Source organism: Dermacentor albipictus, chromosome 10, assembly GCF_038994185.2.
Source record: "Dermacentor albipictus isolate Rhodes 1998 colony chromosome 10, USDA_Dalb.pri_finalv2, whole genome shotgun sequence".
Lineage (NCBI taxonomy): Eukaryota > Metazoa > Arthropoda > Arachnida > Ixodida > Ixodidae > Dermacentor > Dermacentor albipictus.
Genome location: NC_091830.1, coordinates 93,265,153 through 93,283,121, shown reverse-complemented (window position 1 = coordinate 93,283,121; position 17,969 = coordinate 93,265,153). Strand labels below are relative to the sequence as shown.

General features: G+C 48.6%; 1 protein-coding gene across 1 annotated transcript; it reads right to left on the bottom strand.

Annotated features, from left to right (window-relative positions):
- Nucleotides 1-67: 67 nt before the first annotated feature.
- On the bottom strand, nucleotides 68-16,890 carry LOC139050524 (TNF receptor-associated factor 6-like). The gene is made up of 2 exons (XM_070527024.1): nucleotides 16,283-16,890; nucleotides 68-1,464 (listed from the first exon to the last, which is right to left on the bottom strand). Exons 1-2 carry the CDS (start codon nucleotides 16,565-16,567, stop codon nucleotides 295-297), a joined length of 1,455 nt encoding a protein of 484 aa, XP_070383125.1. The 5' UTR covers nucleotides 16,568-16,890; the 3' UTR covers nucleotides 68-294.
- Nucleotides 16,891-17,969: the final 1,079 nt, after the last annotated feature.

The following is a 17,969-nucleotide window of genomic DNA, read 5'->3' as shown; positions in this document are numbered from 1 at the left end:
GCCGACGGCAGAAACTCACTTGCAGTGTCCATCTAATTGCTATCACAATAAAAAAAAAAACACGCCATCACTTTCGGACGATTTATTTGTATAAGGCATGTCTAAAACAGAAGGGTTATAAATCGACTGTGGGCAACAGGAAAGGCGGAATAACCTCAAAGAAATACTAGGGACATTCGTTGTTTGATCACATTCTCCATTTGTACGCACCCATTATTATCCACCTCACGAAACGCACAGCTAAATCCAAGTGATGTTACTCGTTTATACAACCGTACACAGCAAGCATAGGATTTATTCGGATTCACTAGGCACAAGTTCCCACTTTACCCGGGCCTGGTCATTCTCAATATAGCCTTCACGTTCGAGATATTCAAAGTCACATTTATTGTTAAAAACGGTACTTGTAGTATTCATCGCAACTGCAGGCCCGCCAGAAGTTTCCATGCTGATGGCAGTCTCATCTGAAGACTCGCCGATTCTGTTTGTTGAGAATTTCACGAAAGCGACCATCAAGGTATGACTGAATGGCCATTTCAGAAATTTATCGATGGCACCCTTGTGCAGGCGATATTGTGCGGACACAAATAGAGAGCCTTCACTTATCTCCATAAGCAAACCCGGCGAGATGTAATAGCCACCGAGATATACAGGATCCCAAAAGAATCCGGCCGAGCCGATTGACACTGCCGTTTCTTTTAGATACTGCACTCCCGGGACGTAAGCCTCGTAGTGTTTAAAATTCAGTGTGGTGACTCCAAGGAGATCTCTTTGCACATCCGATGCCACATGGCCAGTTTCCATCTCTTGAGCGTTTAGCGCAGCTATGGGGTCGGTGCTGGTATTCAACTTTCGGCAGATCGTTTCTGTGGCACGCTCTAGGGCTTCTGAAAGTGTACCCTGGAAGGTGCTCACACTGTGGGAAACTATCTGCACTAGGTCACCGTCGGTGGCAAAATATCTCCTTAGCTCGGTATTGCTCTGTTCCAACTTTTCGAGGCATTTACTCGTTGCCTCACCAAGAGCGCTTACGCATCGCCAAACGTCACCAACGTCATTAGTTTCATGCACTGTTTTTTCCGACAGCTCTGCCAGTGCCTCTCTCAAGGCATTTACATTACACGAAAGCTCGTTCAGTACATTGCAGGGAGCGATGCTGCCGCGTACTAATTCATAAAGCCGGCACCTCATGTCTCCTCCAAGTTCTACTAATACTTTTTGCAATGCCATGAACACTGCTTTCTGCGCCGACTTGTTAGATGAGTTCAGATCTTCCGCCACGCTTGGCGCTGCATTGCTGCTGCAGTCACTTCTCCTGTGCGCACACATACTACTGCGCAGAACGAATGCCGAGCATTTCGGACAACGTGTACAATGGTATCCACACTCTTCGTAAAAATGCCTGTGCAAGTCTGAAGCAGCCAGCACCACCTCACAGCCATGGTCCTCATTCCAGCACTTTACCTGCAAGAGGAGAAAATAAATGTTTTGTAGCAACGTCAAATAACTCCGGCAAGCACAACATTTTCGCTCCTTTTCCAAGACTTGAAAACTTAGGTTACAAAACACTGCTGAGAAGCCGTGTGACCTCTTCAAGCACCTCAGTCTAGCTTTCGAGTCAAGTGAAAGGGAGGAAATACATTTTTTTCTAAGTCCGAAGTTATCGTACTATCTGGCGGCGCAGAATGTTTATCAACGTCAGGGTTAAAATAAATTCTGGGACATTACATGGGAAACGACAGTCTGATTGCGAAGCATGCATGGCAGAGAGAGTCCTGTTCGATTCTGACCGTCTGCAGTATTTTCGCGTCGAGCAAATGGACGGTATACGAGCACTTTCGCACTTCGCCACCACTGAAATGCTGCCATCGTGACCACCAATCTAACGTGCGACCTCATACTTGGCACCGCGACACCGTCGCGGCTATGCCATTACGGCGGACAATACGCGAGTTAGCAGCTGCACAGTGCCTCAGAGCAAGCCGTTTCACCCGCTAGCCGGTATTACGTGATGTCTTCCAGAACGATCCTCCGTGACGACAATATAGCGCAAAATGAAAGTGCAGTCGTCCCTCAAACATTCATCTAAGATATGAATATACCATCGGTTTCACGGCAATGGGAAGAGATTTTTTAAAACAATCGCCTTTGGCATTTAGGACAAATCTTGTTGTTGTGCTGAAATACTCGAAGTATGTTTTACATACAACGAAAATGAGCACACGTATAAATAATTGGCAACATTTCACTAATTGTCTTTTAAACTAATTACTTCAGGGCATATTTCGCAATATACGAACTGAAGTCAGAGAGAGAGTCAGAGAGAAGAAAAGGATAGGAAAGGCAGGGAGGTCAACCAGAGCAGCATCCGGTTTGTTACCCTACACTGGGGGTGGGGAAAAGGGGAATAGAAAGAGGAAGAAAGGGGGAGAGTAAGCACTGACTAAGTGTGGGAGGGACACCATACACAAGGACACTATAAACGGTCTCTTAAGCCGGTGCACTTCAAGTCCTGCACTAGTGCACGAATCGCTTTTCGAGCCAGTGACGGGTGTGGCCACAGTCTGAGTATCTTTGACTCGGTGAACAGTCTCGAGTCCAGTCGGCGTACAGTTTCCGGCAGAGAGGGGCGTTGGACATCGTAGCGAGGGCAGCTAAACAATGGGTGCTCGATGGTCTCCTCGCACCCTCAGGAGTCGCACATCGGGCTCTCGGCCATTCCCATACGGTAGGAGTATGCGTTCGTGAACGCCACTCCCAGCCACAAGCGACACAACAAGGTTGTTTCGTCGCGTGAAAGACTAGATGGCAGCTGTAGCCGTAGCGTGGGGTCCAGTTTACGTAATCTGCAATTGAAGGCACTTTAAATCTAGGGATCTTGTGACTTCTTGCGTGCAAGTAGACGAAGTTCTCTGGCAGCGTCCGACCTCGCCAAATGTGTTGGACGCGTGTTGGTATCTTCGTGGGCACACCGGGTAGCCTTGTAAGCTAGGTTGCTGCCGACGATGCTACAGTGAGCAGGAATCCATTGTAATATAGTGTGGTGTCCTCATTCCAGAGCATGGTGGTGACTTCCCTGATGTCAGATACCATGTGCTCGTAAGTTCGGTGACGTAATGCAGACTAGATGCTTTGAAGGGCTGCCTTAGAGTCACAAAATACGACCCATTTCTATGTTGGCTCTTCGGTGATGTACATCATAGCGGCATGGAGAGCTGCAAGTTCTGCCGATGTAGATGTAGTCGTGTCGGTAATTTGAATTTAACTGTAAAGTTCTTGGCTGGAACGACGAATGCGGCAGTTGATCTGGTAGGTGAGGTTGAACCATCGGTATTCATATGAATGTAGTCATGATACGTCTGGTGCAGTAATAAGAGCGTAAGTTGCTTCAGAGCCGCGGTTGGATGATTGGACTTTTTTGTACTTCCAGGAATAGGAAAATTCACTCGAGGCTGTCGCAGGCACCACAGGGGAGAGGAAGGCTTCACCGCCGGTGTAAAAGATGCCGGTGTGCACTCTTGATGAGCATTAATCATTCGTGAAAATCTCGCTTGATGTCTCTCGGCTGGTAGGGAGGCCTAATGATGGTCATGGATCCTTGACAGATGGTGAATGTGCCCTCTGAGAGAGTCGACAGTTGCATGTGTCTGGATTGTATGGTCTCCCGCCATGGCGATTGTTGCTGCTGTTGAGGTGCACCGAGGCAGCCCTAAACACGTGCGTAGGGCTTGACCTTGTATGCTCTCCAAGGCGCGAAAGTTCGTCTTGCATGCATTTGACAACACTGGTAGGCTGTAATGTAGGAGTACGAGAAACAAGACCCTGTACAGCTGCAACATAGAATGAACTGGTGTACCCCAGTTCTTTCCGCAGAGACATTTGAAAACCTGAACAATGGCGACTAACTTCTTCAGATAGACGCATTGAGGGCTCCACGAGAGGTTGCGGTCAATGATGACGCCCACAAAGCGATGCGTCTTAACATAAGATACAGCTTGACCATTGATGGAAACAGGGTACAATGACATTTGTTTGCGCGTAAAACCAATAATGCGCACTTTTCAGTAAACACGTTGAGGCCTTGTTCTCGGAGAGAAGACGTCGTCATGGTTGCCGCCCGGTGAAGCCTGGCTCGTTCCTGAGGGTGAGTCACCGCAAAGGCCCAAATGCAAATGGCCTCGGCGTATATTGAGACATGAACTGTCTGCGGTAGGTAATCCGCTAGTCCTACCAGGATAAGGTTGAACAAAATAGGGCTCAACACTTCACCCTGCGGCACACCACGGCAGATGTAATGGTCTGAAGTTGGGCCGTCTTCGGTCTGTAAGAAAAAATGGCTGTGGCTTAGCTAAGGTTAAGCCCAGGATGCGAAGCATACTAGCCTTTATTTTAGTTGTTGAACCACTGTTTAGCCTGGTGAACTGATGTTGCTTGGCTATATTTGGTTCGGCTAGACGAAGAAACAACTCATGCGTTACTCTGCTTCGCCTTCAAGAGTGGAACGCGACAGCGCTCCCGTCGACCCGCCAAGGGGTGTAAGACAATGGGCTACGGCGCAGCGACTACGCGTCCCGCATCCGACGCGGTGAGCGTCGAGCAACGCAGCGTTCGGCGCGGCAACGAAATGTGCGCCTGAGCAAGAGACGCACGCCTGAGAAACAGCTCGTTTCTAAGGCAACACCGCATTCACTAGAGGCGCTTTTGTACCGCTTTGAAGCATCGTAATCGTGGCTCAGTGGTAGCGTCTCCGTCTAACACTCCGGAGACCCTGGTTCGATTCCCACCCAGCCCATCTTGCAAGAGTTGAGCCAAAGCCACCTAGAAAATCAGTCTCTGTAGCACGCCGCAACCTTCGCTTCTCGTTCCAACGAGCAGCTCTGTCTCCAGGAGGCATCTCGCCTCGTGAGTGTCTAGCAGAGGCAAGCGCAGCTGCTTATATACCGCCGCGACGCCGCGAGCGACGGCGCGAGTTGGAGCCCCATTTCTCCTCTGTCGTGACGTCACGGTGTCACGCGGTATCGAAGGCGACATCGCCGCGCCTGAGGAGCTGGGTTAAGCTCTCGTAATATGCTTCGAATAAAAACGCCTCTCAGTCAAATAGTCCCGAATCCATTTATATATCCGGCCACCAACTCCAACAGCCTGAAATGACTTCAGTATGGCCTCATGGGCGACGTTGTCGTATGCTCCTTTTATATCTAGAAAAAGTGCCGCAGATAGGCGCTTGAGGCTTTCTTGATTTCGGACCCATGTTACGATATCAATGACGTTGTCGATGGATGTCTGTCATGGCGTCCGGATAGATGTTGAATTGTTCTAGGTACCATTCCAAGCGAGCAAGAATCATTCTTTCCATTACTTTGCCGACCAGCTCGTAAACGCAATCGGAAGATATGATGAGATCTGAAGTGGAGACTTTCCAGGTTTCAGAATGGGGATCCAGCGGCTCGATTTCCATTGTTTAGGAACGGCGCCGTTGTGCCAAGACTCATTGTAGTAGTTGAGCAGCTCATCACGTGCGTCATGTCCAAGGTGGCATAGGGCAGCAAACGTGATGCCATCAGGTCCTGGTGACGAAGAACACCTACAGTTCGCCAACGCAGCATCGAGCTCTTCGAGTGAAAATAGCACGTTCATTTCTGGTACACGTGCCTCAGGGATGTCATTCAGTGCTGCGTCAGTAATGATGGCCGCGGACCCAGCAACCCGTACACAGAAATCTTCAGCCACTTGGTGTTCCGAGCGGAGTTGGTTCAGGGCCAGAGCGGCGAAGGGCTTCCTTTGATGCAGAGATGAGCGAAGACTCCTAACCGTTCTCCATATGTGAGATAGCGATTTTCTGGGATCAAGCCACTGGCAGAAAGTATTCCATCGCTTTTTATCCATGCGCATGGAATTTATCCATGCGATGCTGGACTTTCTTTTCTATGCGTCGTGAAGCCCTGAGATCCAAGACGTACTTCGCGCGCCGATACCTCTTCTCCGCCTGTCGGCGTGCCGCACGCAGCCTCTGCAGTTCCATGTCCAAGTCTGTTCGCCTTGCTGGCCTTGTAAGCGAGCAGATGGATGTTTTCAATGCCTCTGCGATTGCTTCTTCGATATTGTGTAAAAGACCTTCCCGACATGCGTCATCCATATCCTTTAAACTTTGACCAATCAACTGTACGCAAGACAATAGAGGAGCGTTGCTCAACTCCTCTAATTATTACGTGTGTTGAAATATGGTCGCTTCCATGTGTTTCTATGTCCGTAATCCTTTGGACACTCGAGGCAAAGCGCCGTGACACCAAAGTCCAAGCAGCTACTATAGGTCGTGCCTCGCAGAAATGTAGGGCTGCCGTCATTCACACAGCACAAATCATAGTCGGCAGCAAAGGAGGCAAGACTCCTGCCTTTGGAGTCAATTTTAGTGCTTCCCCATAGCTGGTGATGCGCGTCGAAGTCACCTGTGCTAACCCAGGGGCCATTGTTCATTAGTAGTATTTTCTGAAGTCCTTCGCCGTCAAAGTGACCCGCTGGCGATATGTAGGCTCTAATTAGTGTAAATGACACATTCTTCTTTTGGACATTTAGGCAGATATATTGGTTGTCGTCATGAGGCTCTACCACGTAAGCGACATATGTTAAGTGCGTGTGGATGTAGATGGTCACTTTCGTGCTCGCGCCGCATGTGGACGAGACGAAAGATTCATAACCGGACAGTCTGAGTGGCGTTGATGTATTTGGTTCGCAAATAACCAGTATGGGGAAGCGATTTGTAAAAATGAATTGGCGAAAGTCTGATATACGGGTCCTTAGAACCCTGGCATTCCACTGAAAGATCGACGCACTTTAACTTTATTGCGGAGGGGGACTATTGGTCGAGCCATGATGCCTAAACGATGCTAGCAAGCACTGGATTTAGTGCATCCAGTATTTGCAGAGCGCTTCGAGCTGCTGGTGTTTGAAGCTTGTTCATTATAATTCGCAGTGTATTAATCAGCGATTGCAGCATATCAGCCACCTGCCTGTCTTGGTCGTACAAATTGCCGACAGTAGACGTCGGGGGTTGTCCAGCGAAAGTTTGCTGTGATTCTGTTGAGGAATGTTGTCGTTTCGGTAGAGCCGGCCAAGATTCGGTAGATGTGGTCTTCTCAGTGGACTTGTTCTTCGCGGTCCTTTCCACATTGTCTGGCCTGAGCGGTGGAGGAGGAGGTGGTGTTGTAGGAAGTGGCATGCGCCTTCCTTCAGGAGCGCCGGCTACGTGAACGTCGCTTCCTGATTTTATCGGCGGCTTCGCGATGAGATGAATGATCTCTCGCGATCTCTTTCAAGATGGCCATTTCCTTCTTAATATGTGGGCATTTCTGCGATGAAGCTTCATGCGATCCTCCGCAGTTTGAACACTTCATTACAGTCGCGCCACATTCATCTGCAGCGTGGGCTCTCCGCAGCGGGGGCATACTGCCCGATTTTCGCAGACGCTGCTCACGTGTCCCAGTTTCATGCGTTTGCGGCACTGAAGAGGTTTTGCAATGAAAGGCCGCACTGCATGTCTGAAGTGTCCCACCTTAACATGCGAGGGTATATATTTACCCTTGAATGCTATTTTCACGCAGCGTGAACTGCCTAGCCACCTAACATCAACGATGACCTCATCATTGGCTGGCTTGATAAGAATGGGCAAATCGTTATTAAGGATGGCGATGTCTACGTCGTAACGCCTGTGACTACGTCAGGTCCCAGAGGGATGTAAGAGCGCACCTGAATGCCATCGAGGTCTGTTACGCTGCGTAGAGTGGTCAAAGCAGCCGCATGCTGGACATCAACCGTCAGTAGATTTTTTCGGGTGTTCACTCGAATGTCCGATATTTCATTTGGCGCCAGGGCTTCCAGTGACATCGACACAGATTGCCTGTTAAGTTGCTTCATGTTGATGGTGGGAAGCAGGGGCATAAATATGATGGTATTGGCGTCCGGCCTCTGCGTCTGTCTCACTGTTTGCGTGCTTGACGATGAGAACGTCCTTGTGTTCCTTCTCTTCGCTCTGCGGCTCTGCACAAGCTGGAAGTCGTCATCGTAAGTGTCCTGACTCCTGAGAGGGTAGACATGGGTGTCCTCGCTGTCGGTGTCACTCTGCTGAGCGATCCGCTTCCTGGAGGCGGCCGCCGCAGACGCCGCCGTCGCCAGCAGACGTGCGGGGTTGTCCACTTCCATGAATACCGAGTAGGGAGCGAGGACCAGCGGATGAACTTAGGTTTTCACAGAAATAAACCGTAGATAGAAAGAACACGTTTGAGGCCCTTGTACACGTTATGGACAAGGGCCTCAAACACTGGAACGCAGGAAACACGCCTACAGGAAGCAGTAGATACCATCGAGAGCTACTTGCACAAATGCGGCCTCCGCTGTGCTCCCAAGAAGTCCGAACACCTCCTCCTCAAGTCAAGACGAGAGGCAGACCACCCGGCTACGATGAACCCGGTCCTAACGACACCCACAATGGAACGCCCATTCCAAAAGTGGAAACCCTACGAGCTTTAGGGCTACACATACACAAAGACGGGTCCGGGGCGGCCACCCTCCCGCGACTAGAGCGAACGCTATCACAGCTCACGCATTTCGTCAAAAGAGTAGCAAGCCATGGAAGCGGACTTAAAGAACAAGACACGCTACGCGTGATGCATGCACTCCTCACCAGTCAAATAACATACGGCCCGGCCTACCTCGCGCTGAAGAATGTAGAGGTAGAAAAAATTAACATTCAAATACGGAAAGCCATCAAAATTGCCCTGGGCCTACTAAGTACGGCGTCGACTACGAGACTTCTCAAGATGGGCGTACACAACACCTGGCAAGAGCTAGCTGAAGCTCACAAAGCTAGTCAATTAGAACGACTGAAGCTCACGTCCACCGGAAGATCAGTGCTGCAACGGCTGAGCTACGGTGAAACCTTTATCGCCACCACGGACCGAAAAAAAAAGAATTTATTCAAACCTCCGCCAATCCCTGTGCATAGCCCCAATTCCACGCAACATGCATTCCACGTACCACAAGGAAAGGAGACAAGCCCGAGTGGATGCTCTACGGCGAAGACACAGGCAAGATCTGGACGCCAGATACACCGACGCAACCAAATACCCGCAAAGAAACGCTTACGCCCTGAGCGTCGTAGATTCTCAGGGCAGGGAGCTAGCGTCTGCCACAGTCCGTGCCCAAAACCCCGAGACTGCAGAAGAGACGGCGATCGCCCTAGCACCTACCACGTGCATGGACGCAGCTGTCATCTCAGATTCTCAAGCAGCCGTCAGGAACTACGCTAAGGGTCGCGTGTCGACAGAAGCACTGAAGCTATTGAAGCACCGCAGAACTCCGATCCCCTACACCTGCGTGACATGGGTTCCTGGGCACGAGGGGCTGGCGGGGAACGAAGCGGCACACGCCACGGCCCGAGGCCACACCTGCCGGGCCAACCCTTCCTACTCTCGAGACGCCCGGTCTGCGCCAGCGGAGGCAGAGATCGTACCCATCATGTACTCAGGGACCCTTTAACATCACAGGCTGAAACGCAGGGTATACCTACCACCTCACCAAAAGCTCAACAAGGAAGAAAGCACTACACTCAGAAGACTGCAAAGTAATACTTATATCCACGGAATCATCATGCATAGACTGTACCCAACGCTACAAGGATACCACTGCCCAATGTGCGGCGTACCAGACACATTAGCGCACCTGATCCTCGAATGTCCATGGTATCTAGACAAAGACGCATTGCCTTCAGCGAGAGACTGTTCCAACGCCAGACAAAGCAAAGACCCCATAGAAGCGTGGGAGGGAAAGCTTGTCTTCGAGGACCTGGAACAACAACGACGTCTCATCGCCAGGGTCAAGGAAGCAGCGAAGGCCAGAGGGTTCCTGGAATGAGGAGACCTCCCACCGAGAGTAGAACCGGGGCTTACCCCGGAATACTGTTCCCAAAATAAAAGCTTATTCTTCCTAGAATGAACAGCGCTGTGTCAAAAGACGCTTCGTCGTCGTCTCTCACTGAAGTCAGAGATCTCACAAGGATCATTCACTTGGAGCGCATTGCGAATCTAGCTCTTGTTTTAAGGTGGGTGCAGTCAAACGTGTGGTAAGAATGTATGGTAAAAATTTGCGATTTCAATTACTTTTTCAACAAAACGTCCTTTCCATGCACCGGTCCTTAGAAGTAATTGGAACGCTACTGCGTTCGGTCGCAAACTGTGGGAACGAATATCTCGTAACTGGTGTTATCTTTAAAATTAGTTAAATGTCAATATAACATCAGAAGTCTCCGCTTACAATTTGTAAATTGCAATATGCGGCGCGAAGTAATTAGTTTAAATCTCATTAGCACAAATTTCTTAAGCAGTCAATTGTTCGCTTTCCTTTGTGGAAACCATGTCTGCCTCCGATAGTAATATAGGTGAGGTATAGTTTTACCAGATGTCATGGGTGGAATTTCAAAGTTTTATTAACCATCAAATTAAACACCCCGTAGATTAAAAAATGCGAGGAAATCTAGACTTTTTAATGGTTTGCGCCATTGTCTTTAAGCTTACGAGCAGATCGGTGAGAAGTGGCCAGGTGGTGCCGACGGCGTTATGAGGTTATCCATTTCAGCCCTTTGATATCCAATTGGGTACCAAGCTTTCATCCTCTAAAAAAGAAAACTGAACCGACTACGTCCAGTATCTATGACCGATATGAAAGCAGATGCATTCAAAACTGTGTCAAATGGGGTTAAGCGCATTATTGTGGCCACTTACAATTACAATAAGTAATTATTATATTTCCAATACTGAGAGTTGACACTCAAATTAAGGATGCAAGCCCCCCCCTGATTAGTAGATCCCAATCGGTGTGTATTTGCCAATAAAAATGTTTTTATTCCATCTGGAATTCTTGGGGAACCAACCAGGACTTCTAGGCTAACCAACTCAGTGGGCCGATCGTGCAAATAGTGCAGTCTATTGCAGATAGTGCAGCAGTAAAAACCACGCCACGGTGTAGCAATAGGGGTAGTTCCTTGACGCGCAATACTTCTATTCGTCATGAAGCGAAAAATTCTGCGAGCGTCTGGCGTTAACATCCAGTAGCAAGAGAACCCATCTGACCAAGTAGTAGTAGTAGTAGTAGTAGTATTAATAATAATGTTAATAATAATAATAATAATAATAATAATAATAATAATAATAATAATAATAATAATAATAATATATTCGTATCACGCATATACATGATGCTGGAGGCCTGCAGAAAAAGCTGTCATAATGGCAGCCTGACAAGGCCGTGAGCGCCTCCACTGGCAACTTCACGTAGCGGTCAGCAAATTATGCAAAATGTGATATAGAAATCCATAAGCATTCAAATTTCGAATACGAAAGAAAAAGAATACATTAAACTTTTACGGCATCGCGTTCGAATTCTCCAGAGGCACGAACCGCATGCATTCAACTCTCAGGACCCCATATATCTAACACATTTTTAAATTCTCACTCAGCACAAGTTACTGCATACATCTTACAATGCTATATACATTTACGATCAAATAAACAAACAGAAGTTAGAACATTAACAAGATTAATCTGCACAAAAGCTTGGCTCAAAACAGACAGTATAAATCGAACAATAGGCTCGCACCGGAAATATACACAAAACGAATTGTAAAGAAAATAAAGTAAATGGAAGAATAGCGAAGTGATTTCGTGTCTTTTTTTCTATTTACGAAACTAGTCACAAAGTTTCTTGAAAGTAATGTTATCAGGTTCAATGTTTTTCTTATGATTGTATTTAGCAATCTCAGTAGCCAGTTTATTACCATTTGTAAAACATATGTTGTCTTACATGTGTTGAATTCCCATTTCTCAAAAGTTCGTGTGTTATGTGTGGTAGAATGTTTTTTTTTTACTTTTGCTAGCCGGCGTAATAAACAATTATTATTGTTTGTCTCTTGTTTATATGATTTGCACAGAAGATATTCATAAGTCTTTGTAACAGGTAAACATTATACGTGATGACGTCGCGGCCCTGCCAGTGGACCTGCTGCCAACCGCACTGTGAAATCCCATGGTCAACAGCCATGGCATCGGACGGAAGCCGTGACACACCGATCTGGCTGACTCCCAATATTCGGTTAAGGGGTAATAAAGTAGACTAATGTACAGTCGTAATTTAGGGTAAGAACTTAGAGAAGTCATCATGCTTGCGCATTCAAATCACGTAAGGATACATAAGTGACAAAATTAATGTTTTAAAATAAGCACTGTGTTCATATGGGGACCTTCTCCACTTCAATGAAGATACGCTCTCCAGTGTTTGATGGGGGCAATTAAACATGTTTGTAACGTACCAGTCGGTAACAAGGACCTACTTGAAGAGCGTGTGACTGAGCAGAGTTTGGAATTGATGTGGATAAGTTATGCGAGCGTGACGCCGAGATTCATTGGCAGTGAGAGATTTTATTCTGTCTAACACAACGTCAACGGCTGCAGCAATTTTTTCGCCATCAACAAGATAACCTTTCGGAAATATAGTCTCCGCTAGCGCTGACACCAATTTGGGGAAGATACATAAACTGGTTTCCGCCAACAGCCATCTGATGCTGCGAGCCGAATGCACGGCTGTGTAGGATGAAGTAAAATTAGGATGTAGGCCAAACATAGAAGCTACTCCTAGATAATACACTGTGCTCCTCACTGTACTGTGCACTATATACAGTACTAGCTATTATATACCGAGCTGCTCGGCTTCGTACAAGCACTATCCAAATTATTCAAAAGTGGTAAAATAATTCGGCAATTTCAATAGTTAAGTAATCTTATTAGTCCAAGCTTCATCCTTATTATGAGCTTTAGTGTAGTTGATGCTAGCACATTTCTCTTATATTATGGCAACTTATATTCAAAGGCAATAGATTTGTTTTCGGAACCTTTACGATGAACAGAGATTACCGATATTTCCAGAAAACTGTTAGCACTTTTGCACCCACCTGCACAGGCATCTTGCACGATTGCTAACGTAATTCTTACTTGTCATCTTATCTTGTTCAGTTTAATAATCAACAATACCAAAGGATGATGCACGAATATTGCAACAAAAGGTAGTGTCATAATAAAAAAATATTTTAGGGCGAATGTCGTAGGGATCGGATAACTTTCTCAACGAATCTAAGTGATTTAATAATGAATACTGCTATACATTATGAATATCGAGCACAATTCTACATTAATGTAGTCATGGTGTAGTGACAATACAAATACACAAAGCAGAATGCAGCTCACAAAACTACGTGTTCGTCGGGCGTACCTGCCCAGTGAAACAAGTAACACAATTATAGCGGCGAGCACTCTCGTCCATCCTGGAAAATCTGATCTGCGGTTCAAGCTTGTCGGCGATTACACATGACTTGTAGAAAGTTCCAGCGTAATCACTGATGTCACCATACTTTTCACTAAGTAGCAGACTGTTCGCGTCCCGCACGCGATTAGATTAAACAACCATCGGCGAGATCTTAGACGAGATAGAATCAACGATACCATTCGAATAAGTCGAAAATCATGCAGCCGCGTCTTGCGCTCAGCGACAGCAATAAGCTGCTAGCATGGTACATACGGCCCTCGGAAAAAATGTAAATACGTACATGCCACGTCACAGAACACGACATAGATCCCATTGTATTTGCAGAGTTAGCAAGGTTGAGTCATTACACCAAACGTTATTATGTGCGCTTTACCAGAAGCACTACCTCATCAATTATGAAAAACAAAACACGTTTCTGGTCTCATTCGGGATTCTTCTGGACCTATGTAGCTCTGTTCATCGGCAGAAATTGTCTTCAGGTCACCACGAGTCGCTGGCGTTTGGCCGTGTTCTCCCGGTTGCGAACCTCGAGATCAGCACGGCGATGACGTCTGGCTTCCGTCTCGTTGATGGGCACGATCGGATCGCATTGGCGCTGCGTACGCATGGGATGTGCATGCCGTTGCCCATACACAGGATTGGCCGCCTTACGGGCACGATCGCACTCGCGCTTACGTTCGCATACGGCATCCTCTTCTCCTGGCTAGCGGTGCACCCGCGCCCTACCCCTAGGGATGGCCGGGAATGCATTGCGTGACCCTCGTAATGCAATGCAGATATATGCAGTTCGTCTGGGTAGCGTGGCGTTTTCCCACTGTTCTTATCGGAACAAGTGCGAATTTAAATTGTAGTGTTCTACGCAGATGTGTAAGTTGGGTTTCCTGGAGCGCGTTTTCAGCACTCACAGACGAATCAACGTGACACCGAAAGCCCTCAGTATCTACATTGTGGCAAGACGCTTAGCACGTGCGTCGGGACTCTCCTGGGGCATGCCAAGCCCACCCCTTTGGCCGGAATTATTCAGTGCGTGCCCGGCGCTTGGTGATGACTTGGGGAGCGCTCGGCTCGTGCTGGGCCTGCCTCCGCGTGCGTCGCTGCTCCGCTCTCACTCGATGCTGAGGCCTCTCGATCCAGTATCGATCGACGAATCCAGTAAGTGAATAGCGCAAACAAAACTTGCAGGAACTGCCAGAGGAGGCCAAACCAGCGCGCATCAGCCTAGCCTCCCCCTTCACGACGCTTCGCCTCCTTTCCTAATCGTTTCACTCAATGCCACCAAGACTTTCCTGTACATGACCTAGCTTTGCCGAGCGCATATTAACGCGATAGCGTTAAGGAGCTCGTGTCGCAGAAAAGCCGGTGTCGTCGGCGTCGGCGGCGTTGACCGTGAGCGATAAATCACGGCAGGCGCTTCATAAATAAAAAGCAACTTCCAAGATTGGCCCGGTGGGAATCGAACCCAGGTCTCCGGAGTGTGAGACGGAGACGCTACCACTCAGCCACGAGTTCGTTGCTTCCAAGCGGTGCAAACGCGCCTCTAGTGAATGCGGTGTTGCCTTCGAAACGAGCCGTAGAAAGTTATACTGCGGTGTATATCGGTAATTATGAACATGTAACGTACAGAAGTCACAATTACACGAGTTGCGAAGTGCGTTTCCGCTGCATTTCTTCTGCGCTTTCCGCACACGCAGAGCCATCTTGCGGCAAACACAGAAGACCCCCTCCTCTCAATGTACGGCGCTGCCCCGACAGGAGGCGCGCCGCGCGCGCATTGGGACCGCTGCCAGGCGCGTCGCGGGACTCCCTCTCCCCTGACGACGCTTCGCCGTGCTTCCGGTTTAGATTACTATCTATCTCTCTGCCCGTGCCGATCACGACGTTTGGCTGGCGTAGATCGTTTCCCCTCCGAGACACCGAGTTCTTTGGTTCGTTTCGTTCGCTCAGGCGCACGTTTCGTTGCCGCGCCCAACGCTGCGTTGCTCGACGCTCACCGCGTGATAGGTGGGCGCTAAGTCCGATGCGGGGCGCATCGTAAGTGATTGCTGTGCCGTAGCGCATTGTCATATACCCCTTGGCGGGTCGACGGGAACGCTGTCGCGTCCCACTCTTGAAGGCGAAGCTTAAGCGTCCTCCAATTTTTGCTACACATGCAAAGAAGAGACGCCGCGGACATGAACAATGAGCAATGAAGCGTCTAAGCACAAACGGAAAGGGCGCGAATGCGATCGTTGACGTTACAGTGATCTCGACGGAGCGACGCCGGGTACCCCTGCGCGCGGTTCTATTGACCGCCATGCGCCTTCCACCTCCGGCGCTCACTTTTCTCGCCTCGACAAACATAATATAGCCGATTTCACAAAGGGGGCATGTGGTTGCGTGTAAAAACACCAAGATCTGGGGAAAACGTTATGCAGATCGAATCCCCGTAGCTATACAAGAAAGCGCTTAGCATGCTTTCGGATGTGTCCTTTTGTAGCAGTATGTTGTACTTTGGCTTGGAGTTGGTGCTCCACTTAATACTGTGCTTTACGCGTACACCCCGCAAACCAACCGGAACTTTGAGCGCTAATTCCAAAAGAACCAGTTTGCAATACCGTGAAACGTCTGCAACTGCCTGTGCGACCAGAGGCGCTGCGACGCAATGGCAGCATCTGCGCCTTTGACCAGAGCCGCACCATTAGAATGACATCTGAAAATGGTGGCTGCAATGAGGAAAGATTTATAGAGCACTGCGCTTTCCACCAGCGCCACAGTATGGTCGTATTATAAGACCATGCCATTTCGAACGCTTTGTTTGAACGCCCTATCTCCTAGATCGGTCAACGTAAACGGTGAGATAGAATTAAGAAATCGTGGTTCGATTTCCAAGAACGGTAACGACAATGAAATGACAGACAAGAGTTCTTCGCGTTCTCACCTTCCGGCTGAGCAGGTTCTCCAAAGAAAAGTATGCCCACTGGGCGTCTTCTTCAAGAAACGGTTGACCGTCCAGCGGACAGGCGTATGCGTCGTCGAGGAGGCATTGCTCATAGCAGCTTTGACATAGCACGTGTCCACAGGGCATAAAGATGTTCACTCTGGGCAGCAGACCACACGCTTCGCATATTCTGTTCACTGGTGCGGAATCGACGAAGTGCACTGGTCTCCAATCCAGCTCAGGTGAAAACCCAAACAACGTGTAGCGCTGGTCTTGAGCAGCCATGAGGAGCAGCGCGTCAGTTTGCCTGAAAATGTTGTGTCAACGGTTCTGCGGAAAGTTCTAGCCTCGAGAGCGCAGTATTCTCGGAACTGCCGGTTCCATTACATTACATTCGCCGTGGTGCCACAACCACTCCCTTTCGGCTCGCAGCACCGATCGCGCCGCTTCATACAAGGAAAAGGCTGGAAATTATCTAGCCGCCTGGTTGTGTCAGCAATCTCTTGAAAGTTTGAGTCACAGCTTTATCATTGCCTCAAGCACCACAAAGGACGATTTTGATCAAGCACGCAAGTTCCAACTGAACGCGGTCGAAGAATAATTCTAAGAGAGGCATCGAGAGGGAGAGGATGATTGAATGGCGTCTGAAGGGAGATACACTAAAGGAAACCATCTTTAAAGACTGCGCGAATATTTTTATCGATAACGTTGCCAAAGAATGTCACAGCATACTGTAGCCTCCCATATTCAGGAATGTATATTGAAGCCCACGCTTCACTTCGCCTAAATGATACCTTGCATGCGCGTGCAGAGGATGCACATTTCGTTTCCTTTCGCGTGTTCAAGATAGGCGTCAGTTAGATGAAGTCAAGCACAGGCTCCAAGTTAAGATCAATTTCTGAATACGCAAGGCAAAGCCAAACCACGCCTACGGATGCCAATGCGCAAAAGCTTGAGCCCACGCTTGCGCATGCGCGGATATTGCGGTACAGATTGTGCCAGTCCAAGCACAGCAATATCAAGAATATCTGCGCCAACGAATATCTGCGCTCTTCTTGCCACAGAAAAAACGAAACGATGTCTACCAAAGCGGAAATATTGAGCCAAATGGGCGCGCGCTGGTGCGCGTGCTGTATATTGAAACTAACATTCCTCGCGAGACGAGGCAAACCCAAGGTGCAAGCTCGAGTTTTAGCATGGCGGCAAGCATTCGTGTAGTTTGGGATTGGGTGATCTCGAGTCTTTATCTCTGACCCTCTGCACGTTGCGATGATTAGGCTGAACTAGTGTCGGTGGAGGAGTAGCCTTTTGCCACCGGACCAACAATAAAGGCGGCCGCGTCGTGTTGTACTCCATGTCAAACGCTCCGGAGAGGCATCTGCGCCAGCAGGCTTTGGGCGCGCTGTGTCGTGTCGGCGGAATGAGGGATCCTGGAGGCTGTGTCGTAGCAGGGTGTTCGGTCCGTTAAGACCCCCAGCAGAAGCAACACACCTCTTTAGCCTCTACATTACGTAGACGCACCACCGGACAGACCCAACCGGGGCAAATCGGTATATGAATTTTTCTCTCTCTCTCTCCCTCGAGCCTTAGTCTTTCTGTCTCATTTTTGGCCTTTCCTGTCGTCTTCTCTCTTCCATTTACTTCCTTTCTCCCAGGTGGGAAGGGTTACCCTGTGTGACTATCCTAA

What these genes read in the sequence shown, in the direction of transcription:
- LOC139050524 (XM_070527024.1), bottom strand. Translation starts at nt 16,567, where the DNA reads ATGGCTGCTCAAGACCAGCGCTACACGTTGTTTGGGTTTTCACCTGAG. An exon ending in AGAACCTGCTCAGCCGGAAG is followed by an intron (nt 1,465 to 16,282) that starts GTGAGAACGCGA and finishes CTCCTCTTGCAG; the next exon opens with GTAAAGTGCTGGAATGAGGA.